We start from the raw sequence: 22,802 nt of genomic DNA on the forward strand, positions 1-22,802 counted from the left end.
AGTGGTGAGTGTGCCTGGAAACAAAGTTTTTGTGACCATGCAAAGTAATATATCCGAGAAATCCCAGTGAAAAGCCATGATTAACTTCTCGTACCTACGTTAACAGTCATCTAGAATTTTATATATAACATTACGGTCGCCTTTCTACTGTAAAATTATTTATTTGTAGAACCTAAAGTTACCATTTCGACTTTGTGGCCATTACCAAGTGGAAATACTCCCGCTTTAGTACATATCAAAACCTCAATCATCTGACATAATACAGAAGTTTGTTTTACCACACTGTGTTCTGATGCTACTACTTGCGTGTGTTGCAGTCGTTGAATTGCATTTTAGCTGTATTGCTCAAATTCTGCTTCATTTTTGCTCGCATTTGTAACATTTTGTAGTGAAAAATTACCTTTTTTGTTTTATACATAATATAAGCTGGTTTCATCGCATGAGGTTCTGTGGACTCATGTCCATTTGTTCTTGCCTACGAATACATGGGTGAGCTGCTCGATTTAACTGCGTTGTATCATACTTAATTTTTTGTGCGCTTACGTTTTTCGTGCTTTCTCGCATTCAATGGAAAACTTCATGTCAGCATCTTTTGACAGAATCGGTTATTAATACTACAAAACATACTCAGTCGTAGGAAGCAACATCATTTAGAGCAGAATTACGTACTATTCTTTCAAATGGTTCAAATGGCTCTAAGCACTATGGGACTTAACATCTGAGGTCATCCGTCCCCTAGACGTAGAGCTACTTTAACGTAACTAACCTAAGGACATCACACACATCATGCCAGAGGCAGGATTCGACCTGCGACCGTAGCAGAAGAGCGGTTCCGGACTGAAGCGCCTAGAACCGCTCGGCCACAACGGCCGGCTACTGTTCTTTCTTTGACAAGATGTAATAAAGTTGAGCCCAAGTTCTGTCAAAAGCTGCTAACATGTTCTCCATTAAATACGAAAAGTACGAAACCAGATGCGAACAAAAATAAAAGAAGAATACAAGCAGTATTATTACAACGCATTTAAATCGAGCAGATCACACAAGGATTCGTAAGCAGAAACAAATGCCATCAGAACACTGTGACGAAACCAGCTTCTGTTTCATATAAAACCGACACAAATATGAAATCACTCACTCCAAACAAAACTACGGACGTGAGCAAAAATCAGTCAGAACAAGAACGACATTTTTCACAACGCAATTCAATGAGTGCAATACATACACGAAGTCGTAATCAGGAACACAATGCTATAAAACCAGCTTCCGTTTATTACGACACGAAAATAAATACGGACGACTTTAAGTGATTCAGAAACTTCCTGGCAGATTAAAACTGTGTGCGGGACCGAGACTCGAACTCGGGACCTTTGCCTTTCGCGGGCAAGTGCTCTACCAACTGAGCTACCCAAGCACGACTCACGCCCCGTCCTCACAGCTTTACTTCCACCAGTGATTCAATGAGAAAACGAGTTGACGGACTGATAAACGTGCAACGCTCCAAGTGGCCCGGCAGCGAACCAAGGTCGTGTTACCGGAAGTCACTGTATCGGTTTCACCCTCCCCCCGCGCCCCGTCCTCTCTCCCGATCGAACCAGTCTTCGGACTAAAGAAGAGCTCAGCAACACTGTTTTTCTTGATGACGCTACATAATTAGTGTAATCTGGCATAGGAGAGTGAGTGAGTGAGAGAGAGAGAGAGAGAGAGAGAGAGAGAGAGAGAGAGAGAGAGAGCGAGCGTGTGAGTACTCACGGCTTGCGCAGGATCATGCGCATGGTGGCGTCAGGCCCGCGCTGGATGAGCGAGTTGAGGCTGGAGCTGAGCTGGTCCTCGGCCTGCGCCACGTCGTCCTCTGTGGGCATCGCCATGGCGCCTTCCATGTCCTGCCAGAACTGGTACAGCAGGTTCTTGTCTTTGAACGGCTGTTCGCAGCTCACTGTCGACCACACAAACATTGTAAGTAGGCTGTTTATATTTTCTTATTGGCAACTATGTAAGTAGGCTGTTTATATTTTCTTATTGGCAACTATGTAAGTAGGCTGTTTATATTTTCTTATTGGCAACTATGTAAGTAGGCTGTTTATATTTTCTTATTGGCAACGTTACGTAGCGCTCTGCATGAAAATCACTGGCTGTGCTGTGTGCAGTCTGTGGCTAGTTTGCATTGTTGTCTGCCATTGTAGTGTTGGGCAGCGGCAGCTGGATGTGAACAGCGCGTAGCGTTGCGCAGTTGGAGGTGAGCCGCCAGCAGTGGTGGATGTGAGGAGAGAGATGGCGGAGTTTTGTAATTTGTCATGAACTGCTATATATATTATGACTGTTAAGGTAAATACATTGTTTGTTCTCTATTAACATCTTTCAATTGCTAACTATCCCTATCAGTAGTTAGTGCCTTCCGTAGTTTGAATCTGTTATTTAGCTGGCAGTAGTGGCGCTCGCTGCATTGCAGTAGTTCGAGTAACGGAGATTTTTGGTGAGGTAAGTGATTTGTGAAAGGTATAGATTAATGTTAGTCAAGGCCATTCTTTTGCAGGGATTTTTGAAAGTCATATTGCGTTGCGCTAAAAATATTGTGTGTCAGTTTAAGCACAGTCATGTATAATTTGTTCTAAGGGGACGTTTCAACATGCTCATCAGGCAACAGGAAACTTTTATTTGCTACTGTTTTATAAAAGCTACTGATTTATCCCCATCTTTCCTTCAGGTAATGTCTGCAATGTGTCACTTCTAGATTTGCAAATTGGCTTCTATGATAGTAAATCCCCTTCTCCCAAACCCTACGAACCATGGACCTTGCCGAGGTGGGGTGGTTTGCGAATTTTTATGATACATATAGCTGTATCACAGCTGCTACCTAAATGGGGGTGTATCTATGGACAGACCAGGCACGTACGTCGTTCTTAAAGAGCTAAGTAGATTCCAGAAGGGAATATATACAGTGTGTATTCTTTCGAACATATCGAAAAGAACAGGCACTTCAAATCAAGACACAAAGAAATTAAAGACATTAGCTGCCAACGGGCTCTGATTTGTATCAATGGGGCAAGTTGAAAATTTGTGCCCGAGTAGGATTCGAACCTGCGTAATCGGCTTACTGGGCAGACGCACTGACCACTACGCCATCCGGGCACAGTGGTTACCGCAACCGCACGCTCTACCCTAGAATGGACATGTGCGAAAGAACAGACACCACATATATAATTAAGATGATGACAGCCAATGACACCTTCAGTACAGATGCACACCATGCTCGAACTCTTGTGGGAATTGGTGAGATGCCGCGAATAGTAAGGTCATTGAACTAGGGCATTACTTCACTAGTGTGTTGAGTAAGTAGAGAATCTGGGTCTAACGGGGGGCATGCTAGGGCAGTACGTGTGGTTATAGTGACCACTGTGTTTGGATCGTTTAGTGGTCACCGATCTGCCCAGTAAGCAGAAGGCCTGGATTCGAATCTCGATCCGGCACAAATTTTCAACTTACCTCATTGAATAAATCAGTGCCCACTGGCACCTAACGTCATTAATTCCTTTGTGTCTTGACAAGACTGTTCCTTTAAGACGACTAATGGCAAAGAGACTGGAAAAGAATCTGGAAAGCCAGTTAGTGTTCATTATCTCGAGAAGGCGTATGACACAGACACGCTGAAGAAACTGAAGTTCTGAGAAGGAGTCAGCTTGAAAACTATATGCAGCCTATACAAGATTGCAGAGTGTGTAAGCAAAGTGGAGAATGAAGTTTCGTCACAGCCTTTCAGAATTACCAAAGAATTAAAACAGGAATGCTACTTGCCTCTTATATTATTTAAAATATGGTAGGGTCGTTCCGAACTTAATGCCTCCTCTTTTTGTGGTGACTTCCGATGTCTGCGCCAGATGTCGTTGGTGAAGTGCTGATGCCTGAACCTTCCTCTTTCATTTGCAGGTGGTTCTGCTGTTCTGCAGTAGTTGGCACCAGCAGGGTGTTCCAAAATAGAGTCTGATATGGACGTGCGTACAAAACAGCGAGGAGCGTTTGAATTCCACACTTCTGAAGAAATTGCGCCGACTGAAATCCATCGTCGCTTGCTAAAGCAGTATAGAGACGATACAATAGACGTAAGCAGTGTTAGGCGATGAGTACAGCATTTTGAAGGTAGTGAAAGGGGTGTGCATGACAAGCCACGGCTCGGTCGATCCCGCAAGGCTGTCATCCCTAGCAATGAAGAACGTCTTGATCAACTCATCCGTGCTGATCGGCGGATAACGACCAGAGAATTGTGTGCAACGCTGAATGTCGACTGTCTTGCCGTGGAAACAATGTTGGAACATATTGGTTACCGCAAAGTCTCTGCGAGATGGGTTCCGCGGAAAAGACTCATCGAATGGAAATTTGGCGGGACCTGCTGGACCAATGTGAAGTTGGTGACAATTTTCTGAATGGCATCGTCACCGGACATGAGACGTGGTGTCGCTACTACGAGCTGGAATCCAAAAGATAGTCCATGGAATTCTCCGTCAAAGAAGAAATTCAAGAGACAGCCACCTTCAGGCAAAGTGATGTGCACAATCTTCTGAGATAGTCAGGGTGTAGTTCTTTTGGATGTCCTACAAGACGACACTGACTAAGCTGAAAGCCCGAATTTCCAGGGTAAGGCCAGAGAAAAAGACCAACTTTCACCTGCAACATGGTAACGCCAGGCCTCACACCAGCGCCGCGACCACGCGACTCATTGCAGAATTCGGCTAGACTGTCTTACCGCATCCACCGTACAATCCCGGTTTAGCTCCTTCAGACTTCCATCTCTTCGGGCTTCTGGAAGATGGACTACGTGGTGAACATTTTCAAGATTCGGACACTGTTGTCAAAGCTATAAGAAAGTGGTTAGCCTCCGCTGGTTCCGATTTTTATAAGCGTGGTATGCAGACTGTGGTTCATAGTTGGCAAAATGCGTAACGAATAGTGGTGAGTACGCGGAAAAATTAGAGTCTGTAGCTGAAATATTGCTCTATTTAGCTATGCTGTTGTGATTTATGTATCTCCTGTAGTTTCCATGAATGAAAATAAGAGCCATTACTTTCGGGACGACCCTCGTACATTCAGATAGTCTCGGACTTGTGGAGGAGATAATCTGCAGGAATGGGCATTCAGATAACAAAGGATCAATGTTTGTACACCTTGTTCTCCACAGACGATCTGATAGTGGTGGCCAATTAAGATGACCTCTCTCTATGCTAAGAAAATTATTTGAAAAATACGACAAGTGGGGATTGAAAGTAAATTTTCGAAAGATTAAGACCTGTGAAACTGGGAAAATGCGGGAAGGCCAGCACATAAAGGCTCGTAAAAAATTTAAATATTTGGGTAACATAACATCGGAAGATAGAACAAGTAACTGAGAAACACAGCAACAAGTAGCCCATTGGAAACCAGCAATCCAGAAGGTAAACCCTCTGTTACGGTATTCTAAAGGTAACTTGGAAAGTGAAGAAGATGCTCTTTAGAAGCATTGTAGAGCCTATAACGACCTATGGATGCGTGTGCTACGAGCTTACTTGAAAAAATAAAAACAAATTGAGAGTTGCAGAAATGTACTCTCTCAGAAGATCGTGTAGGATATCTCGGCGAGACCAATAAATAAATAAATACAACGATCAGGGAAGTGACGCATACTAACGAAAGCATCACACATAGAATAAAAGAATGACTGCTCGCCTGATATGAGCATACAACGCGAATGAGAAATGACAGACAGCGAAAGAAGATCTTGATGTACCGTCTTCAAGGAACAAGGAGAAGAGGAAGATTGAATGTTGTCTGGTTAGATGGGGTAAAGGAGGCCAGTAGAAGACTAAGGAAGAATGGAAACCGATAGCGACAGATTTATAGGATGCAGTGACAGCTGTAGGAACCCCACAGGAGAAGAAATGAAAGGGCAACAGATTTTTCAGCAGTTTGCAGGGCCATCAGTCTGGATGACTGGCTAATCTGGTCCCACAACATGAGCCAGCAAGGCCTTGATATGCTGGTACCGTGTACGGCAGAAATGAAGGCGAAAGTACGGCCGTTATGTTTCCCGAGGGAGTGCAGCTCCACCATATGGCTTAATGATGATGGAATAATCCTGAGTAGAATATTCCAGAGGTAAAATAGTCCCCCATTTGGATCTCTGGGGGGTGAAAATTCAAGAGGATGCTGTCATTAGGAGAAACGATACTGCTGTTTTACGGATGGGAGTGTGGAACGATAAAAAAATTTCTAAAAAGAGAAGTTCGTTAACATCGAATATTAATTTAAGCGCTAAGAAGACTCTTCTGAAGGGATTTGTATTTGTTGTAGTATTGCATAGTAATGAAACATGGACAAAAAGGGTTCAGATAAGAAAGGACAAGAAGCTTTTCAAATTTTGCTCTACAGAATAATGTTGATCCTCAGCATAGTGGCTGATTAGCTCTCATTACCCATTTATGGCCACTTGCTCCATCAGCCACTGTACTGAGTGTCCACTTGGTTTGTGCAGATAATAACTGGAGAAGTTTTGTATAATGTGCTGGCGTAAGCTGTCGCCAAAGGTGTAACGCGAAGATTGATAGTAGATGCTGGATGAAGCACGCCTATCACGAGGGAGGCCAGAGAGACACCGCTGAGTAACAAACTGCCAACGCCCTCTCAACAGCATGTATTTAGGCCGCCGCCGCTGATCGGATGGCCTCACTGACTCACTCACCAAGTTTGACATCTGCCAGTACAATTGCAGAGCGAGATCAGTTCACATCACAGACTACAGCAGTACATAACGACCAGATTAGTGACCATAGCCGGACTAGCAGTGAGACTAAAGTTTGTAATAGCAAGATTCCCGATACTGTATGCAAGAGGATTATTACTAAAGAGCTTGTACCACAAAACATGAACTCTATTCAAGTTAAGGACCCGGTTTATGCAAATAAAGAACCATATGAATTCACATATGCATTTGTTTTGTTGATAGAGGATACTGGCCACCCATGACAACATACTCTCCCCTTGCTTCCTTGCGGTAGAAGACTCTACAGATAACGGTAATAGGATTTTTCTGATATGCGAGGAGAATGGCAGGCAACATTTAGGAGGTTAACAGGAAAGTGTTAGCAGTCTACTTACTTTTAATCCAATAACCATATATGAAGTTGTTTTAGGTACATTCAGTTACCAACAGGAGCTAAATCATTAGTACAAGTCCATTTACTGATTAAAAAAGTCCATTAGTACAAGTCCATTTACTGATTAAGAAAGTCCCACGGGTCAAACAAGGCTCGCAAGTTTTATTAAAACACTTTGCAAGTGTAAGCAGTATCTGGGAACGCTGACGGAATGTTTTGTTTTTCATACGTTTGCTAATTATGCGGCCTTAGGAAAACGCGTGCATCACGCGTCATTTAGCCTACGAGGACAATGGTTGAAGCTGTCATGGCTTCGTGAAAAGAGGCCAAAGGACGTGACACGTTAGAAGGATGTATTGTTGTACTGTAGACAGTAATAGCAAGTTGCTATTTTAGAAATTCATTTCAGAATACACAGTACAAGTTGACGGTGCTGCCTGTCGACATATTTTTTCTAATGCCACACCACGTGTGAAGTTCAATGCGAAAAAGCTGCACCGGATAAAGAGGTCTTCATGTACTTATATTTTCACTGTCTTTCTGAACCCCGAATCCCAGAAGCCTTTTGGTGCGGCACAGTACCATTGTCTGTTCAAAAACAAACGTGTCCTTCGTTGACGCTGTGCTCTGCCACTGCAGAATTTAGGGTGTGTCTGAGATGAAAGATCCTCACATATTCGGTACAAAGCTGCAAGATGCATCGCTCCGTCTGGTCGAAGTATTGCATGACATACTCGCAGCTGATGCTGTAGACGTCAGCTGCTCGTAGCCCTAGTTGGCTTTTGATTAACCCAAGCATATTCTTGATTTTAACCGTTGAGCGAAAAATAGTTTTTCTGTTGTGACTCTCCATTATGCTGGCAATCATGGCTGTTGGCGGTCCTACGTAAGGAAATCCACGCGCATCGTTTCATCCTCTTTATCAAAGAGACAGTAAAAATACGAATACATGACGGTCTTGTCAACCAGGACATCGATTTCTAACTGAGCTCCGCAAGCGATGTGGCATTAGCTAAATTATGTCAGGAACGGCCTGCTGTGAAAACGGCGGAAGCAGCGGTCTGAAAGTTAGACAGCAGCAGCACCAGGAACTCTATGCCCGGACCTCACCCTCCCACCACACCGACCTGTTTTAAAGACACAAGTTTAAGGTCCACTCTACGTGGAAAGGAAGTTCCGCCGGGTTTAGCGAAACGTGCTATTTACGCCACGTGCAAGGTTCTATGGAGAGTGAGGTACACTTCTGGGCGATCACTTATCGCTTCTTTCAGTTCTGGTAGTGATTCGCACTGTGTATGTGAGAAATCACAAGTTACGCTGCGGTTACGAGTCCTTGTTGAAGGTGATCGTCCTGAAGCTGGATTGGTAAGACATTTCAAATTTCCAATACAGTCATCCATAATACGGTACCGTGGTGTGGTGCGTAAACCAACCTTTTGGCAATGGACAGCTCTGGACTCGTAGTCAGACACTTATTCGCCTATCGATCCACAATCACCTAGCAAGGAAGTAACGTACCCTGTGATCCACTATTTCGAGGAGATCCGGTATATCAGCGGAGGGCAAGAGAATAGTAAAAGCTATCGAGGAATCTAAACGTTGTTTGCGAAAAATAATAAAAAACAGTGCATCAGCGAAAATACTTGAGAGCTTCGACGATACATGTTTAATCTTTATTGAAGATTGTATTCTTTTTTTTCTCGCTAAATTTGTTACCCTTCTTTATAGAATGGAACGATGAAAAGGCAAACAAACGTGATATGCAGTTATAGATGTTCATTTAATGACACATGACAAAGGTCAACAACTTAAGTATTAACGCAAATATGGAAATTAAGTGCCTCAACGAGAAATAGGAAATCAATATATTAGCAATAACTGTATAATACCATTGGTTGCTTTCTAGATTTCACTTTCCCTAAAAAATGACATATTTAACGAGGAAAAAAGAGGAATAAACATGAAAAAATAATCTGCAGCAGAAATCAAACAGATGTCCATTTCGTAGGCATGTAAGCCGATAATTTCTTCCTTGTTCGCAGTATAAGTTGCTTTATTTTAAATAACACTGCAACTAGGAACAGCTTCTCTCCTCAAATAGCCTGTACCTCGAACGGATGGAAATAATTGATTCTTTGGTTTCTTTCAAACTATTAGGATGCGGGCCTGATATAAGAGTAAGCAAAAATTTCCTTATTTTTGAGAATTCTGACGAATTCAGAAGATCTGGAACGTATCTTTCGTCATGACCTTTCGTTTGATTTTTTTCCTCCAGATTGGAAGCGTAGTGATTCAGATCCTTTCTCAGAAGTACAGAAGTTACTTTCGAGTTAACAGCCCGCTGCCACTCCCGGCTAGCACGCCGTAGCTCGTCAAAATCTGTGGGTCGCAGGATTTCATTTCTTCTTATAAGCTATGCTTTATTTTTTGGAATTCCTCTTTACGTGGAAGGTGCAGATGGCATCGGGGATATAAGGTTTTACGACAGCCACTTTGATGATAATGTCTGTTCCCTGTACTTGAACCTTACCTTCCATGATGTACCTCTTGAAATTTGCCTGCCACTATCAACCTTCAAAACTTATTTTTCTTTCTAACATCCGTGATCTAGGGGGTAGTGTCTTTGATTAGTAATCAAAACATCGGTCCCGGGTTCAAAACCCGCCACTGCTTAAATTTTGATTAATAATCAGCATTGGCGACCAAAGACTTCCGGCATAAGAAGTCACCCTCGTTCTGCCAGCGACATTGTCAAAGAGGGCGGAGGAGCGGACAGAGGTTAAGGGCACACACTTGTCCTTGGGGTGGGAAACTGCCCGTAAAGGCGGAAGAATCAGCAATGATCAATGGCATGAGCATGCAGTAGGCAATGGAAACCATTGTATTAAGGACACATACATCCACAAGATGTGGCCTGTAATTTAAAAAGTGTCGATGATCTCTCCATTGGAGAAAGATTCCTGAATAGCCCCCATTTCGGATCTCCGGGAGGGGACTGCCAAGGGGGAGGTGACCATGAGAGGAGGACTGAATAGCCAACGAAAGGATAGCGCTCTACGAATCGGGGCGTGGAATGTCAGTAGCCTGAATGTGATAGGGAAGCTATAAAACCTGAAAAGGGAGATGCAAAGGCTCAATCTAGACGTAGTACGGCCCAGTCAAGGGAAATGGAAAGAAGACCAGGATTTCTGGTCAGATGAGTATAGGGTAATGTCAACAGCAGCAGAAAATGAGACAGCGGCAGCAGGATTCGTTGTGAATAGGATGGTAGGGCAGAGAGTGCGTTACTGTGAACAGTTCAGTGATACGGTTGTTCTTACCAGGATCGACAGTAAACCAACACCGACAACGATAGTTCAGGTATACATGCCGACGTCGCAAGCTGAAGATGAAGAGAGAGAGAGAGAGAGAGAGAGAGAGAGAGAGAGAGAGAGAGAGAGAAAGGATGAGGATATTGAAATGGTAATACGGTAGGTAAAGGGAGACGAAAATCTAATAGTCATGGGTAATATACAATATGCACAAGAGCCAAGTGGAAATAAGAAGAGTGGACGACCAAGAACGAAGTGCTCGGATTAAAAAGGGTGTAAGACATGGATGTAGTCTTTCACCCCTGCTCTTCAATCTGTACATTGAAGAAGCAATGATGGTGAATTGGTATCAATGATATGATTCGATGATGACATTGCTATCCTGGGTGAAAGTATGGAGGAATTACATGCTCTCCTAAATGGAATGAACAGTCTAATGGATACAGAATATGGACTGAGAGTAAACTGAAGAAAAACGAAAGTAATGAGAAGTTGCAGAAATGAAAACATCGAGAAACATAACATCAGGATTGACGGTCAAGAAGTAAATGAAGTTAAGGAATTCTGCTACCTAGGAAGCAAAATAACCAATGATGGACGGAGCAAGGAAGACATCAAAAGCAGACTAGCACTGGCAAAAAGGGCAGTCCTGGCCAAGAGAAGTCAACTACTATCAAAATAGGCCTTAATTTGAGGAAGAAATTTCTGAGAGCGTACGTTTGGAGTACAAAACTGTATGGTTGTGAAACATGGATTGTGGGAAAACCGCAACAGAAGAGAATCGAAGCATCTGAGACGTGGTGTCACAGACGACTGTTGAAAATTAGGTGGACTGATAAGGTAAGGAATGATTAGTTTCTGCGCAGAATCGGAGAGGAAAGGAACATGAGGAAAATACTGACAAGGAGAAGGGACAGGATGATAGGAAATCTATTAAGACATCAGGGAATGACTTCCATGGTACCAGAGGGGGCTTTAGTGGGCAAAAACTGTAGAGGAAGATACCTCTGTAGAGACTGGAATACATCAAGCAGACAACTGAGGACGCACGTTGCAAGTGCTACTCTAAGATGAAGAGGTTGGCACAGGAGCAGAATTAGTGGCGGGCCGCATCAAACCAGTGAGAAGACTGATGACTAAAAAAGTCACAATCGCCGACTAAATCCGAAGGAATACGTCGTATTGAACATATTGGCGAGTGGTAACGCTAGCCAATGACAGACGAGCTCGCCGTGTATTCCTCTTGGAAGTATAGTTTAAAGGGACAAAGAGAGTACTAGTTTGTCTTGCGGTTCCGGCCAGCGTGTTTCGCAATGAAGGCGCTGGCACCGTCGAATAATGTTCTAAGTAGAATTGAAGTCACTTCGTGCGGATCGTTCTGAGATCTCGTGTTACAAATGTTTGGCGAGATCCGGGCTCGCCTCACGTGCTTTGGCATAATAGTATCTGTAGCATGTACACATCTTTTAGCGTTCAGTGAGGTGATCAATTTCCGAGATATGGCACAGAATCGGGTTTGCGTTACTACATCCGAATAGTAAGGCGGGTGAATTCATCACACTCTTGTCTGGTAAGCAGTGTTCAGCACTTTCCAATGCATATGAAATCCTTGTTGTTTGAGTTATTCTTTTGTGATGGTCTATTACACCACATGTTTCCTGTACGGACGATTCTACATCTACATCCACACTCCGCAAGCCACCTGACGGTGTGTGCCGGAGGGTACTTTGAATACCGCTATCGGTTTTCCCTTCTATCCCAGTCTCGTATTGTTCGTGGAAAGGAGGATTGTCAGTATGCCTCTGTGTGGGCTCTAATATTTCTGATTTTATCCTCATGGTCCCTTCGCGAGATATACGTAGGAGGGAGCAATATACTGCTTGACTCCTCGGTGAAGAGATGTTCTCGAAACTTCAACAAAATCCCGTACCGAGCTACTGAGCGTCTCTCCTGCAGAGTCTTCCACTGAAGTTTATCTATCATCTCCGTAACGCTTTCGCGATTACTAAATGATCCTGTAACGAAGCGCGCTGCTCTCTGTTGGATCTTTTCTATCTCTTCTATCAACCCTATCTGGTACGGATCCCATACTGCTGAGCAGTATTCAAGCAGTGGGCGAACAAGCGTGCTGTAACCTACTTCCTTTGTTTTCGGATTGCATTTCCTTAGGATTCTTCCAATGAATCTCAGCCTGGCATCTGCTTCACCGACGATCAACTTTATATGATCATTCCATTTTAAATCACTCCTAATGCGTACTCCCAAATAATTTATGGAAATGCGAATGTATGTTGGCGGCAGTAGGAGCGTTCTGCAGTCAGTTGAAAATTCCGGATCTCTGATTTTTCTCAATGGTGTTCCTCAAAAAGAACGTCGCCTTTCCTCCGGGGATTCCCATTTGACTTCCGAATTTTCACCGTAACACTTGCGTCCTTTCCGAACCTTAACGTCCTATATGCGGTCTTCTTCACGGATGAACCACACTTACGTAAATTCTACCAATAAACCGTAGTCGACCATTCGCCTTCCCTACCACGACCCTCACGTGCTCGTTCCATTCATATTACTTTGCCTTTCTACTCCCACATATTTAAACGACGTGACTGTCAAGCAGATCATACTAATGCTGTATCCAAACATTACGGGTTTGTTTTGCCTACCCATCACCATTACCTTGTAGTTTTCTGCATTTGTAGTATATTGAGCATATTAAGCAAGCAGTAAAGGGAACAAAAGAAAAATTCGGAGTAGGAATTAAAATCCATGGAGAAGTAGTAAATGAGTTTCGCTGTTTGGGGAGCAAAATAACTGATGAAGTAGAGAGGATATAAAATGTAGACAGGCCATGGCAAGGAAACCCTTCTGAAGGAAACAAATTTGTTAACATCCAGTATAGGTTTAAGTGTTAGAAAGCCTTTTCTGAAATTATTTGTATGGAGCACACACGTTTGGAAGTGAAACATGGACGATAAACAGTTCAGGCAAGAAGAGAGTAAAAGCTTTCGAAATGTGGTGCTACAGAAGAATGCTGAAGATTAAAAGGGGAGATCACATAACTAATGAGGAGGTATTGAATAGAATTGGAGAGAAGAGAAATTTGTGGCACAACTTGACTAGAAGAAGGGATCGGTTAGTAGGGCATATTCTAAGGCATCAAGGGATCATCAATTTAGTATTGGAGGGCAGCATGGAAGGTAAAAATCGTAGAGGGAGACCAAGAGATGAATACTCAGAAGGATGTAGGTTGCAGTAGGTACTGGGGGATGAAGAAGCTTGTACAGGATAGAGTAGCATGGAGAGCTGCATGAAACCAGTCTCAGGACTGAAGACCACAACAACAGCCAGCCATTGCTATTCATCACAAAACTAGAAAATATGTCTAAATCATCTTGTATCCTCACACAATCACCTCACCCTATCCGTCAAATCATTTAAGTATATGAAGAACAACAGCGGTCATATCACACTTCCGTGGGGCGCTCCTGACGATAACCTTGTCTGTGATGTACATTCGTCGTCGAGGACAACATACCGGGCTCTGTAACTTACGAAGTCTTCGAGCCAGTCAAACATCTGCGAGTCTATTCCACATACTCTTACCTTCGTTAACAGCCTGTAATGTGGCACCGTGTCAAATGCTTTCCGGAATTCCTAGAAATATAGGATCTGCCTGTTGCCTTTCATCCATAGTTCTTAGTATATTATGTGAGAAAAGGACAAACTGAGTTTCTCATGAGTAGTGGTCATAAGCTTTGCGACCTCAAGAAAATTTGTTATATTCGAACTCAGAATATATTCTACAATTCTGCAGCAAACCGATGTTAAAGATATTGGTCTCTAGTTTTGCGGTTATGTTCTTTTACCATTGTTATATACAAGAGTCACTTGTACTTTTCCCAGTCACTTGGGACTTTGCGGTGGGAGAGAGAGACTTACGATAAATGCGAGCTAAGAGGCCAATGCCGCAGAATATTCTTTGTAAAACCGAATGGGGATTCCATCCGGATTTGGTGACTTCTTTTGTTGAACTCTTTCAGTTATTTCTCTGCGCCTTGGATGCGAATTACCATACCGTTCATACTGAAGTCTGTTCTGCAGTCCAACTAAGATACGTTTGTACGATTCTCCTGTGTGGGCGATTTCTTAAATCGAAATTTAAAACTTCTGTTTTCGTTTTTCTGTCTTTCACTGCCACAGCACACAGGTCAACGAGTGACTAGATCGAAGCCTTAGACCCAGTTAGCGATTTTACATAGCACCAGAATTTTCTCGCGTTCTTGGCGAGATCTTCCGCTAAGGTATTACTGTGGTGGTGGTATAATGCTTCACGCATAGATATTTTCACAGACGCACGGATCTCTACTAACTTTTACCTATCGTCATTTGCGCGTTCTTTTTCGAACTGAGAACGCAACAGCCTTTGTTTCCTCAGCTTTTTCAGAATTTCACTGCTAAACCACGGTGTGCCTTTTCCGTCCTTAATCCACTTACTAGGCACATACTTCAGAGCACGATTTAAAGTCTGTTTAAACTTTGTCCACAATTCCTCTATGTCCATCATACTATAGCTAAATGATGTCATTTCACTGCCCAAGTGAGACACTAAAAACTGCTTATTTGGCCTTTCTACCAGAAACACTCTCGTATCCTTCTTGACTGATTTATTAACTTTCGTAACCATTGTCGCTACGATGATTATTGTCAGATGAAATTATATTCTGTTGAATCAAAGGTTACGCAGTTTATTCGTAATGCCTTGTAACTATTTAAAGATCGTTTTATATTTACGTCAAAGTGTGTACTTTGTAATCTGTACTCGAAGTATCTCATGTAATCTTACAGGTTTTCTTTCTTCAGGAAAAATACCAGCCTCACTGTACTGCTATTAGCCCACACGTTTCTCAAAACTGCACTCAGAAGTACGATTCAGTTATTCCTTTGCACGTCTGCCAGGCCGGAAGAAGATACGACATCCGTTGGATGTGCAGAGTGCTTCGGTACGTCACTTCTTATACGACGTTACTCCTGTGTGTCTTTTCTTCTTCAGATTTCTAAATGCGAAACGTTAGATTAACAGACTGGGCGAAGCGTGCTCAATGCACGTAACTTTTCTACAACGCAGGGCGCTTACGCATTGATGGACTAGGCTGCGAGCTTATCATAAGGCAGTACGACCATGGAATTCATTGAAATGTTCATTTATGCCCACTATTACTTCGTTGCGCAAAGTAAGCTATGTCTGTCGTTCAGTACGAAGGTAAATTTCTCGGCCTGATAGTGCAAACAACAATTTAAGGTTTCAAAGAAATTTTATTTTTCGATACAGTCTCTTCTGATGTAATAAATTTCATCCAGCTATGTTCCAACGCCGTTATCCTCTCTCTGCAATGTTCCCCTGGAAGTGCTACGAAGTACCAATCTAAAGCCGCAATGGCTTCTTGATTGGACGAAAAGCGCTGACCAGCGAAGAACTTCTTTAGTTTTGATAACGGGGGGAAATCAGAGGGGGCCCAAATCCGGGCAATAGGGTGAATCTTCCGGTACTTTATCCCTTAGTTAGCCCTACGAAGACACTTTTGTGGGATGGTGTATAGTCCAGATGGATTCTTTTTCTTCTTGAAGCCGTGTCTGTTTTCGCGAATGCTTGGTGCAATTTCGTTAGAAGTTTAGAGTAGCAGTCTCCTGTTATCATTTCACTTTTTTCAAGAGTCAGAAAAATTCCTTTCGCATCCAAAAACATCGACGCCATGATTTTTCTCGCCGATGGCAACGTCCGTGCCTTCTTTGGAGCGGAAGAACTGGTTTCTATCCACTGTATACACTGCTGTTTGAATTCGGGTGTGTAGTGATGAATCCATGTCTCATCCGCCGTGAAGTATCGACGCAAAAAGTCACTTCTGTTTTTCTTAATACTCTCCAAGCACTTTTCGGTATGTCTCATGCTAATGCGTTTGTGGTCTGTTGTGAGCACACGCGGCACCCTTCTTGCGCAAAGTTTTCTTATGTTCAGTTCCTGGTGCAAGATGTTACCAACGAGTGTCTTTGAGATCTCTAGAGCATTAGCAATTTCACGCAGCTTTATACGACGATCTTCCAAAACCGCATCATGCACTTCGTCGATGATCTCCGATGTGCTCGCACATTTCGGACATCCTTCGCGTGGACCGTCTAGGACACCTTCACGGCCACGTTTAGACTCGGCCGTACATTTCTTCACAGCGAAAATTGATGGTGAAGAGCCGCCATACACATTTATGCAAATGGATTTCGGTCTGTGTTAAACCTCCTTTTACCAAGAGTTTAATCACTACAAGATTCCTTTTTTTTTTCACTTTCAATACCACGTGCACCACAACGTCTTCAAATGACTGCTTACAGTCAATTGCTTCCTGGAATGACTCAGTTTTTCACGGTGTCTACTAACGCGTGCCGGCCAGTGTGGCCGAGCGGTTCTAGGTGTTTCAGTCTGGAACCGCGCGACCGCTATGGTCACGGGTTCGAATCCTGCCTCGGGCATGGATGTGTGTGATGTCCTTAGGTTAGTTAGGTTTAAGTAGTTCTAAGTTCTGATGACCTCAGATGTTAAATCCCATAGTGCTCAGAGCCATTTGTACCATTTTACTAACGTGCGTACCCGTGTGAGGGAGGGGGGGGGGGGGGAATTTCACATGAGTAGTGCTGCTATCTCTGGACGAGGTTGAGAACTTTTCAGACCGCGTTCGAATGTTCTATTCCTATAAAATATTGTACTCAGAAGGGGTTATAATATCATCTCTTGGGTGTAAACTTCAGGTAGAAGAGGGGGTTTGTTAGGGGCGTGTTTCAGGAAACACAGTGCAAGTAGTCTCACTTTAGCAGAGGCACACACTGCAGCTACAGGACAGTCAAGTGTGTGGGAATAGAGTGTGAACGCACGGCCATGCCGAGGCCATGACGAGATAGGCTCCAGACAGGGGCACAGGCGGAGAGGGGCGGAAGTAATGTAGGAAAAAAATGAAAAATAAAGGAGTCGATTTAAGAAGTAACCAGAAGACGCGCCTGAGTTCTCCCGCACGTTCCTGTCTTTTACCTGCGAGAAGAAGCGTTTCCCTCAGCCCACGACTGTAAACGCACGCTGTCGTCACTTCGCCAAAGTAGCATCATAAAGAAATAACTTCTACCGAACAGGGATAACATGGTGTATGTGTCAACAGTGTGCTCGGCGCCTTCACATTTATCTCACGTCCAGCACTGAAGGTTTTTCTGCTACTTCGTTACGGTAGGGTAAGATATCGAAGGTTGACGAGTGGGTACTGAAGCAAATATAGTTTTCGGCCAAAGAATTCAGATTTTTGACTATTTCTGACAACTGAGGACTTGAATGAAAGCGCTTAAGCTAGAGTGATTCTAAGTATTTCAAAGAATAGTAGGTGAATTAGGAAGCAGTTCTCACATAGACAAGAACATTTCACTTTAATTCACTGTTCGGAACGCCTTAAATATGACCTCTGTATTTTCTATTGATATTTGTCCGAAATGCAGCAGAAATATCGATACAGCTGTGCTAGTTGCTAACGAAATAGCGGGTTTTAGATTACAGTAGAGCACCGATACAACTTCCTATTTGGATATTTTGAAGCTTGCTTTTTTTTAAGCACAGCGTTTCCACAGTATTGTTACGACAACACTAGAGTCACACATTCTTGAGTACTACTTGGGTGCTTGGGATCCTTGCCAGGTCGAATTACAGAAAGATATCCAAGCAATTCAGTGGTGGGCTGCTAGATTTGATACTGGTCCGTTCGAGCAACATCTAAGTATTGCAGAAATCATCTGTGAACTCAAATGGGAATCCCTGGATGAAAGATGATGATCTTTTCGCGTAACACTAATTGAGAAAATTTAGAGAACCGGAATCTGAAGCTTACTGCAGAAAGATTCTGCTGCCGCCAACGTAAATTTCGCAACGTACAAGGACCACGAAGATAAGACAAATTAGGTCTCTTACGGAGACATAAAGACAGTCGTTATTCCCTCTCTTTATTTGTGAATGCAACAGGAAAGAAAAGACTAGCAGTTATATCACCCACGACGCTTCATGAGGTTGCTTGCACAGTATGTATGCGGATGCAGATACGAGATGCTTATTCAATCATCGAAACAGCTTTGAGACTATTGGTGGTAACCCCAATGACTGTAGCATCTGTTCAAAGCTGTTTCAGCAAATTAGAGACGATGAAAAACTACGTAAAGTCGAGCACACGTCAAACAGCCAGCAAAATTCAGGGAGCTTCTCAAGAGAATATTACACAGCTACTAATTTGTTTTCAATGATATATTCAATTTGTTTTCTTGATCCTAGGAAATTTAAATTAAAATTACTGGAAAGGAGTATGTTCTCAACATTTAATTAAAACTCAATATTTATTTCGAATTAATAATTATGGACATGAACAATTTATGAGGACGAAATAGAAACTCATATATTGTACAGCATTTTAAAATGCAGTAGCTACCATAAACAATAAGACATAGGTTTTGTTTTAGTTTAATATATATATATATATATATATATATATATATATATATATATATATATATATAATGCATGTCATTTGTTGTGTGCAATATTTTTAATTTGCATAGCTTATTTAACTATGAGGGATGATCAGAAACTAAGGTTACAGGGTCGATATTCCCAGAATTTGTCTGTTATAGGGAAATTAGTTGCGTGAGGTAATATGTTTAGTTCGCATTTATTATCAGCACTAATTAATTTTATTTTCTCATATTTTTTTGTTTACGTTTGTCGTGTATGGACGTTTGTCTCGCCTGGCGCGGAAGTGTACAAAAATCAGTACTTTTCTTTTCCGTGAAATACAGGGAAAGCTTTGCTTAATACACTGAAAAGCCAAAGAAACTGGTACATCTACCCAGGCGAGGCGTAAAGCTTTGTGTCGTGCAGTCATCAAGGATACACGAGTGGGCCTTCGTTGACGGGTTAGAGTCCCGGTCGGGGCACACATTAAAAAAGCCGGCCGCGGTGGTCTAGCGGTTCTAGGCCCGCAGTCCGGAACCGCGAGATTGCTACGGTCGCAGGTTCGAATCCTGCCTCGGGCATGGATGTGTGTGATGTCCGTAGGTTAGTTAGGTTTAAGTAGTTCTAAGTTCTAGGGGACTGATGACCACAGATGTTAAGTCCCATAGTGCTCAGAGCCATTTGAGCCTTCGTTGACGATGACGATGACGTTTCGTTCAACAGTTCGTACGCTGACACCTGCTGATGGTCCAGCATTGAAATTTGCAGAAATTTGCGGAAGTGTTGCGCTTCTGTCACGTTGAACGATTCTCTTCAATCGTCGTCGTCCCCATTTTTGAAACATCTTTTTCCGGCCGCAGTGATGTCGGAAATTTGATGTTTTACCGGATTCCAGATCATCAGAGTACACTCTTGAAATGGTCGTACCGGAAAATCCCCACTTCATTGGTACCTCCCATCGCTCGTGCGCCGACTATAACACCACGCTCTAAGTCACTTAAATCTTGATAACCTGCTATTGTAGCAGCAGAAATCTGACAACTGCGCCAGACACTTGTCTTATATAGGCATGGTCGACCGCAGCGCCATATTTTGCCTGTTTACGTATCTCTGTATTTGAATACCCATGACTATACAGGTTTGTTGGCTCTTCAGTGTATTTATCTTCCAGAATCTTAATCTACCATAAATTCGTAGAGAGAGAGAGAGAGAGAGAGAGAGAGAGAGAGAGAGAGAGAGAGAGAAAGAAAGAAACGTTTCACTATTTAGCATTAGTTTCTGATCAGCCCCTCCTATATTTTTTTCAGTAACGCTTAATTTTTATTAAATCATACTACAAATTACAAAAGTATCTCAATACACTATTGGCCATTAAAATTGTTGCACCAAGAAGAAATGCAAATGATAAACGGGTATTCATTGGACAAATATATTATACTAGAACTGACATTACGTTTTCAAGCAATTTGGGTGCATATATCCTGAGAAATCAGTACCCTCAACAACCACCTCTAGCCGCAATAACGGCCTTGATACGCCTGGGGATTCTGTCAAAGAGAGCTTGGATGGCGTGTACAGGTACAGATGCCCATGCAGCTTTGACACGATGCCACGGTTCATCAAGAGTAGTGACTGGCGTATTGTGATGAGCCAGTTGCTCGGCCACCATTGACCATACGTTTTCAACTGGTGAGAGATCTGGAGAATGTGCTGGCCAGGGCAGCAGTCGAACATTTTCTGTATCCAGAAAGGCCCGTGCAGGACCTGAAACATGCGGTCGTGCATTATCCTGCTGATATGTAGGGTTTCGCAGGAATCGAATGAAAGGTAGAGCCACGGGTCGTAAAACATCTGAAATGTAACGTCCACTGTTCAAAGCGCCGTCAGTGCGAACAAGAGGTGACCGAGACGTGTAACCAATGGCACCCCATACCATTAAGCCGGGTGATACGCCAGTATGGCCATGTCGAATACACGCTTCCAATGCGCGTTCACCGCGATGTCGCCAAACACGGATGCGACCATCATGATGCTGTAAACAGAAGCTAGATTCATCCGAAAAGATGACGTTTTGCCATTCGTGCACGCAGGTTCACCGTTGAGTACACCATCGCTGGCGTTCCTGTCTGTGATGCAGCGTCAAGGGTAACCGCAGCCACAGTCTCTGAGCTGATAGTCCATGCTGCTGCAAACGTCGCCGAACTGTTCGTGCGGATGGTTGTCGTCTTGCAAACGTCTCCATCTGTTGACTCAGGGTTCGCGACGTGGCTGCACGATCCGTTACAGCCATGCGGATAACATGCCTGTCATCTCGACTGCTAGTGATACGAGGCCGTTGGGAACCAGCACGGCGTTCCTTATTACCCTCCTGAACCCACCGATTCCATATCCTGCTAAAAGTCATTGGATCTCGACCAACGCGAGCAGCAATGTCGCGATACGATAAACCGCAATCGCGACAGGCTACAATCCGATCTTTATTGAAGTCGGAAACGTGATCGTACGCATTTCTCCTCCTTACACGAGGCATCACAACAACGTTTCACCAGGCAACGCCGGTCATCTGCTGTTTGTGTATGAGAAATCGGTTGGAAACGTTCATGTCAGCACGTTGTAGGTGTCACCACCGGCGACAACCGTGTGTGAATGCTCTGAGAAGCTAATCATTTGAATATCACAGCATCTTCTTCCTGTCGGTTAAATTTCGCGTCTGTAGCACTTCATTTTCGTGGTGTAGCAATTTTAATGGCCAGTAGTGTATGTGTAGAAAAAAATACAAAAAGGTAGTTTTCTTGGGAGATGGGAAACAAAACTATGGGAGTTTTACAAAGGAGGCAGGATCGCCTCGGTTGAGGGGAGAGACGGGAGAGTGCTGGCACTGACCGTGCGCGACGACGCCCTCCTCGAGCAGCGCCTGCCACATGCCAACGGCCTGGGCGCGCGAGTGCACCTGCGGCGAGAGGCCGAGCAGCCAGTCGACCAGGTCGGAGCCGAGGGCGGCGCGCCGGGCCACGCGCCCGCCGCCCGCCTTGTGGTCGCGCAGCACGCCCGCGCCGCGCGCCAGCAGCAGCGTGCGCAGGGTCCAGCCCGCGCGAGACATGGTCGGCCCCGGCGACTGCAACACACACATACAACCATCTCACTACCAGGTATTCAAAGACGCTAACGTACACTTATTTTACTTAAAATCGTAGTCTGAAGAAACAATGTTGTTGCTGTCGTCTTCAGTTAGAAGTCTGGTTTGATGGCGTATCACTCGTTTCACAGCACTTCCCGCAACCATGACATCGTTTGGACGTCACAACCCATATCGACAACCGCATGATCGGCTATCAACTTTCGTTAGCATTCGATACAGGCCTCTCACAAGACTTCGTGCGCGATATCGGAAGACTTCGTGCGCGATATCGGAAGACTTCGTGCGCGATATCGGAAGACTTCGTGCGCGATATCGGAAGACTTCGTGCGCGATATCGGAAGACTTCGTGCGCGATATCGGAAGACTTCGTGCGCGATATCGGAAGACTTCGTGCGCGATATCGGAAGACTTCGTGCGCGATATCGGAAGACTTCGTGCGCGATATCGGAAGACTTCGTGCGCGATATCGGAAGACTTCGTGCGCGATATCGGAAGACTTCGTGCGCGATATCGGAAGACTTCGTGCGCGATATCGGAAGACTTCGTGCGCGATATCGGAAGACTTCGTGCGCGATATCGGAAGACTTCGTGCGCGATATCGGAAGACTTCGTGCGCGATATCGGAAGACTTCGTGCGCGATATCGGAAGACTTCGTGCGCGATATCGGAAGACTTCGTGCGCGATATCGGAAGACTTCGTGCGCGATATCGGATGA

General features: G+C 43.9%; 1 protein-coding gene across 1 annotated transcript in view; it reads right to left on the bottom strand.

Moving 5' to 3' along the window:
* Window positions 1-22,077, bottom strand: part of LOC126176527 (rap guanine nucleotide exchange factor 4) — a 186,330-nt gene extending 164,253 nt beyond the window's left edge. Inside the window, exons 1-2 of the mRNA XM_049923683.1 lie at window positions 21,831-22,077; window positions 1,750-1,933 (exon numbers count right to left, since the gene is read on the bottom strand). Coding sequence (XP_049779640.1) covers window positions 1,750-1,933; window positions 21,831-22,077 — 431 coding nt within the window. The remainder of the gene's footprint in view (window positions 1-1,749; window positions 1,934-21,830) is intronic.
* Between the last annotated feature and the right edge of the window lie 725 nt (window positions 22,078-22,802).

The sequence above is a fragment of the Schistocerca cancellata genome, chromosome 3 (assembly GCF_023864275.1).
Source record: "Schistocerca cancellata isolate TAMUIC-IGC-003103 chromosome 3, iqSchCanc2.1, whole genome shotgun sequence".
Taxonomy (NCBI): Eukaryota; Metazoa; Arthropoda; class Insecta; order Orthoptera; family Acrididae; genus Schistocerca; species Schistocerca cancellata.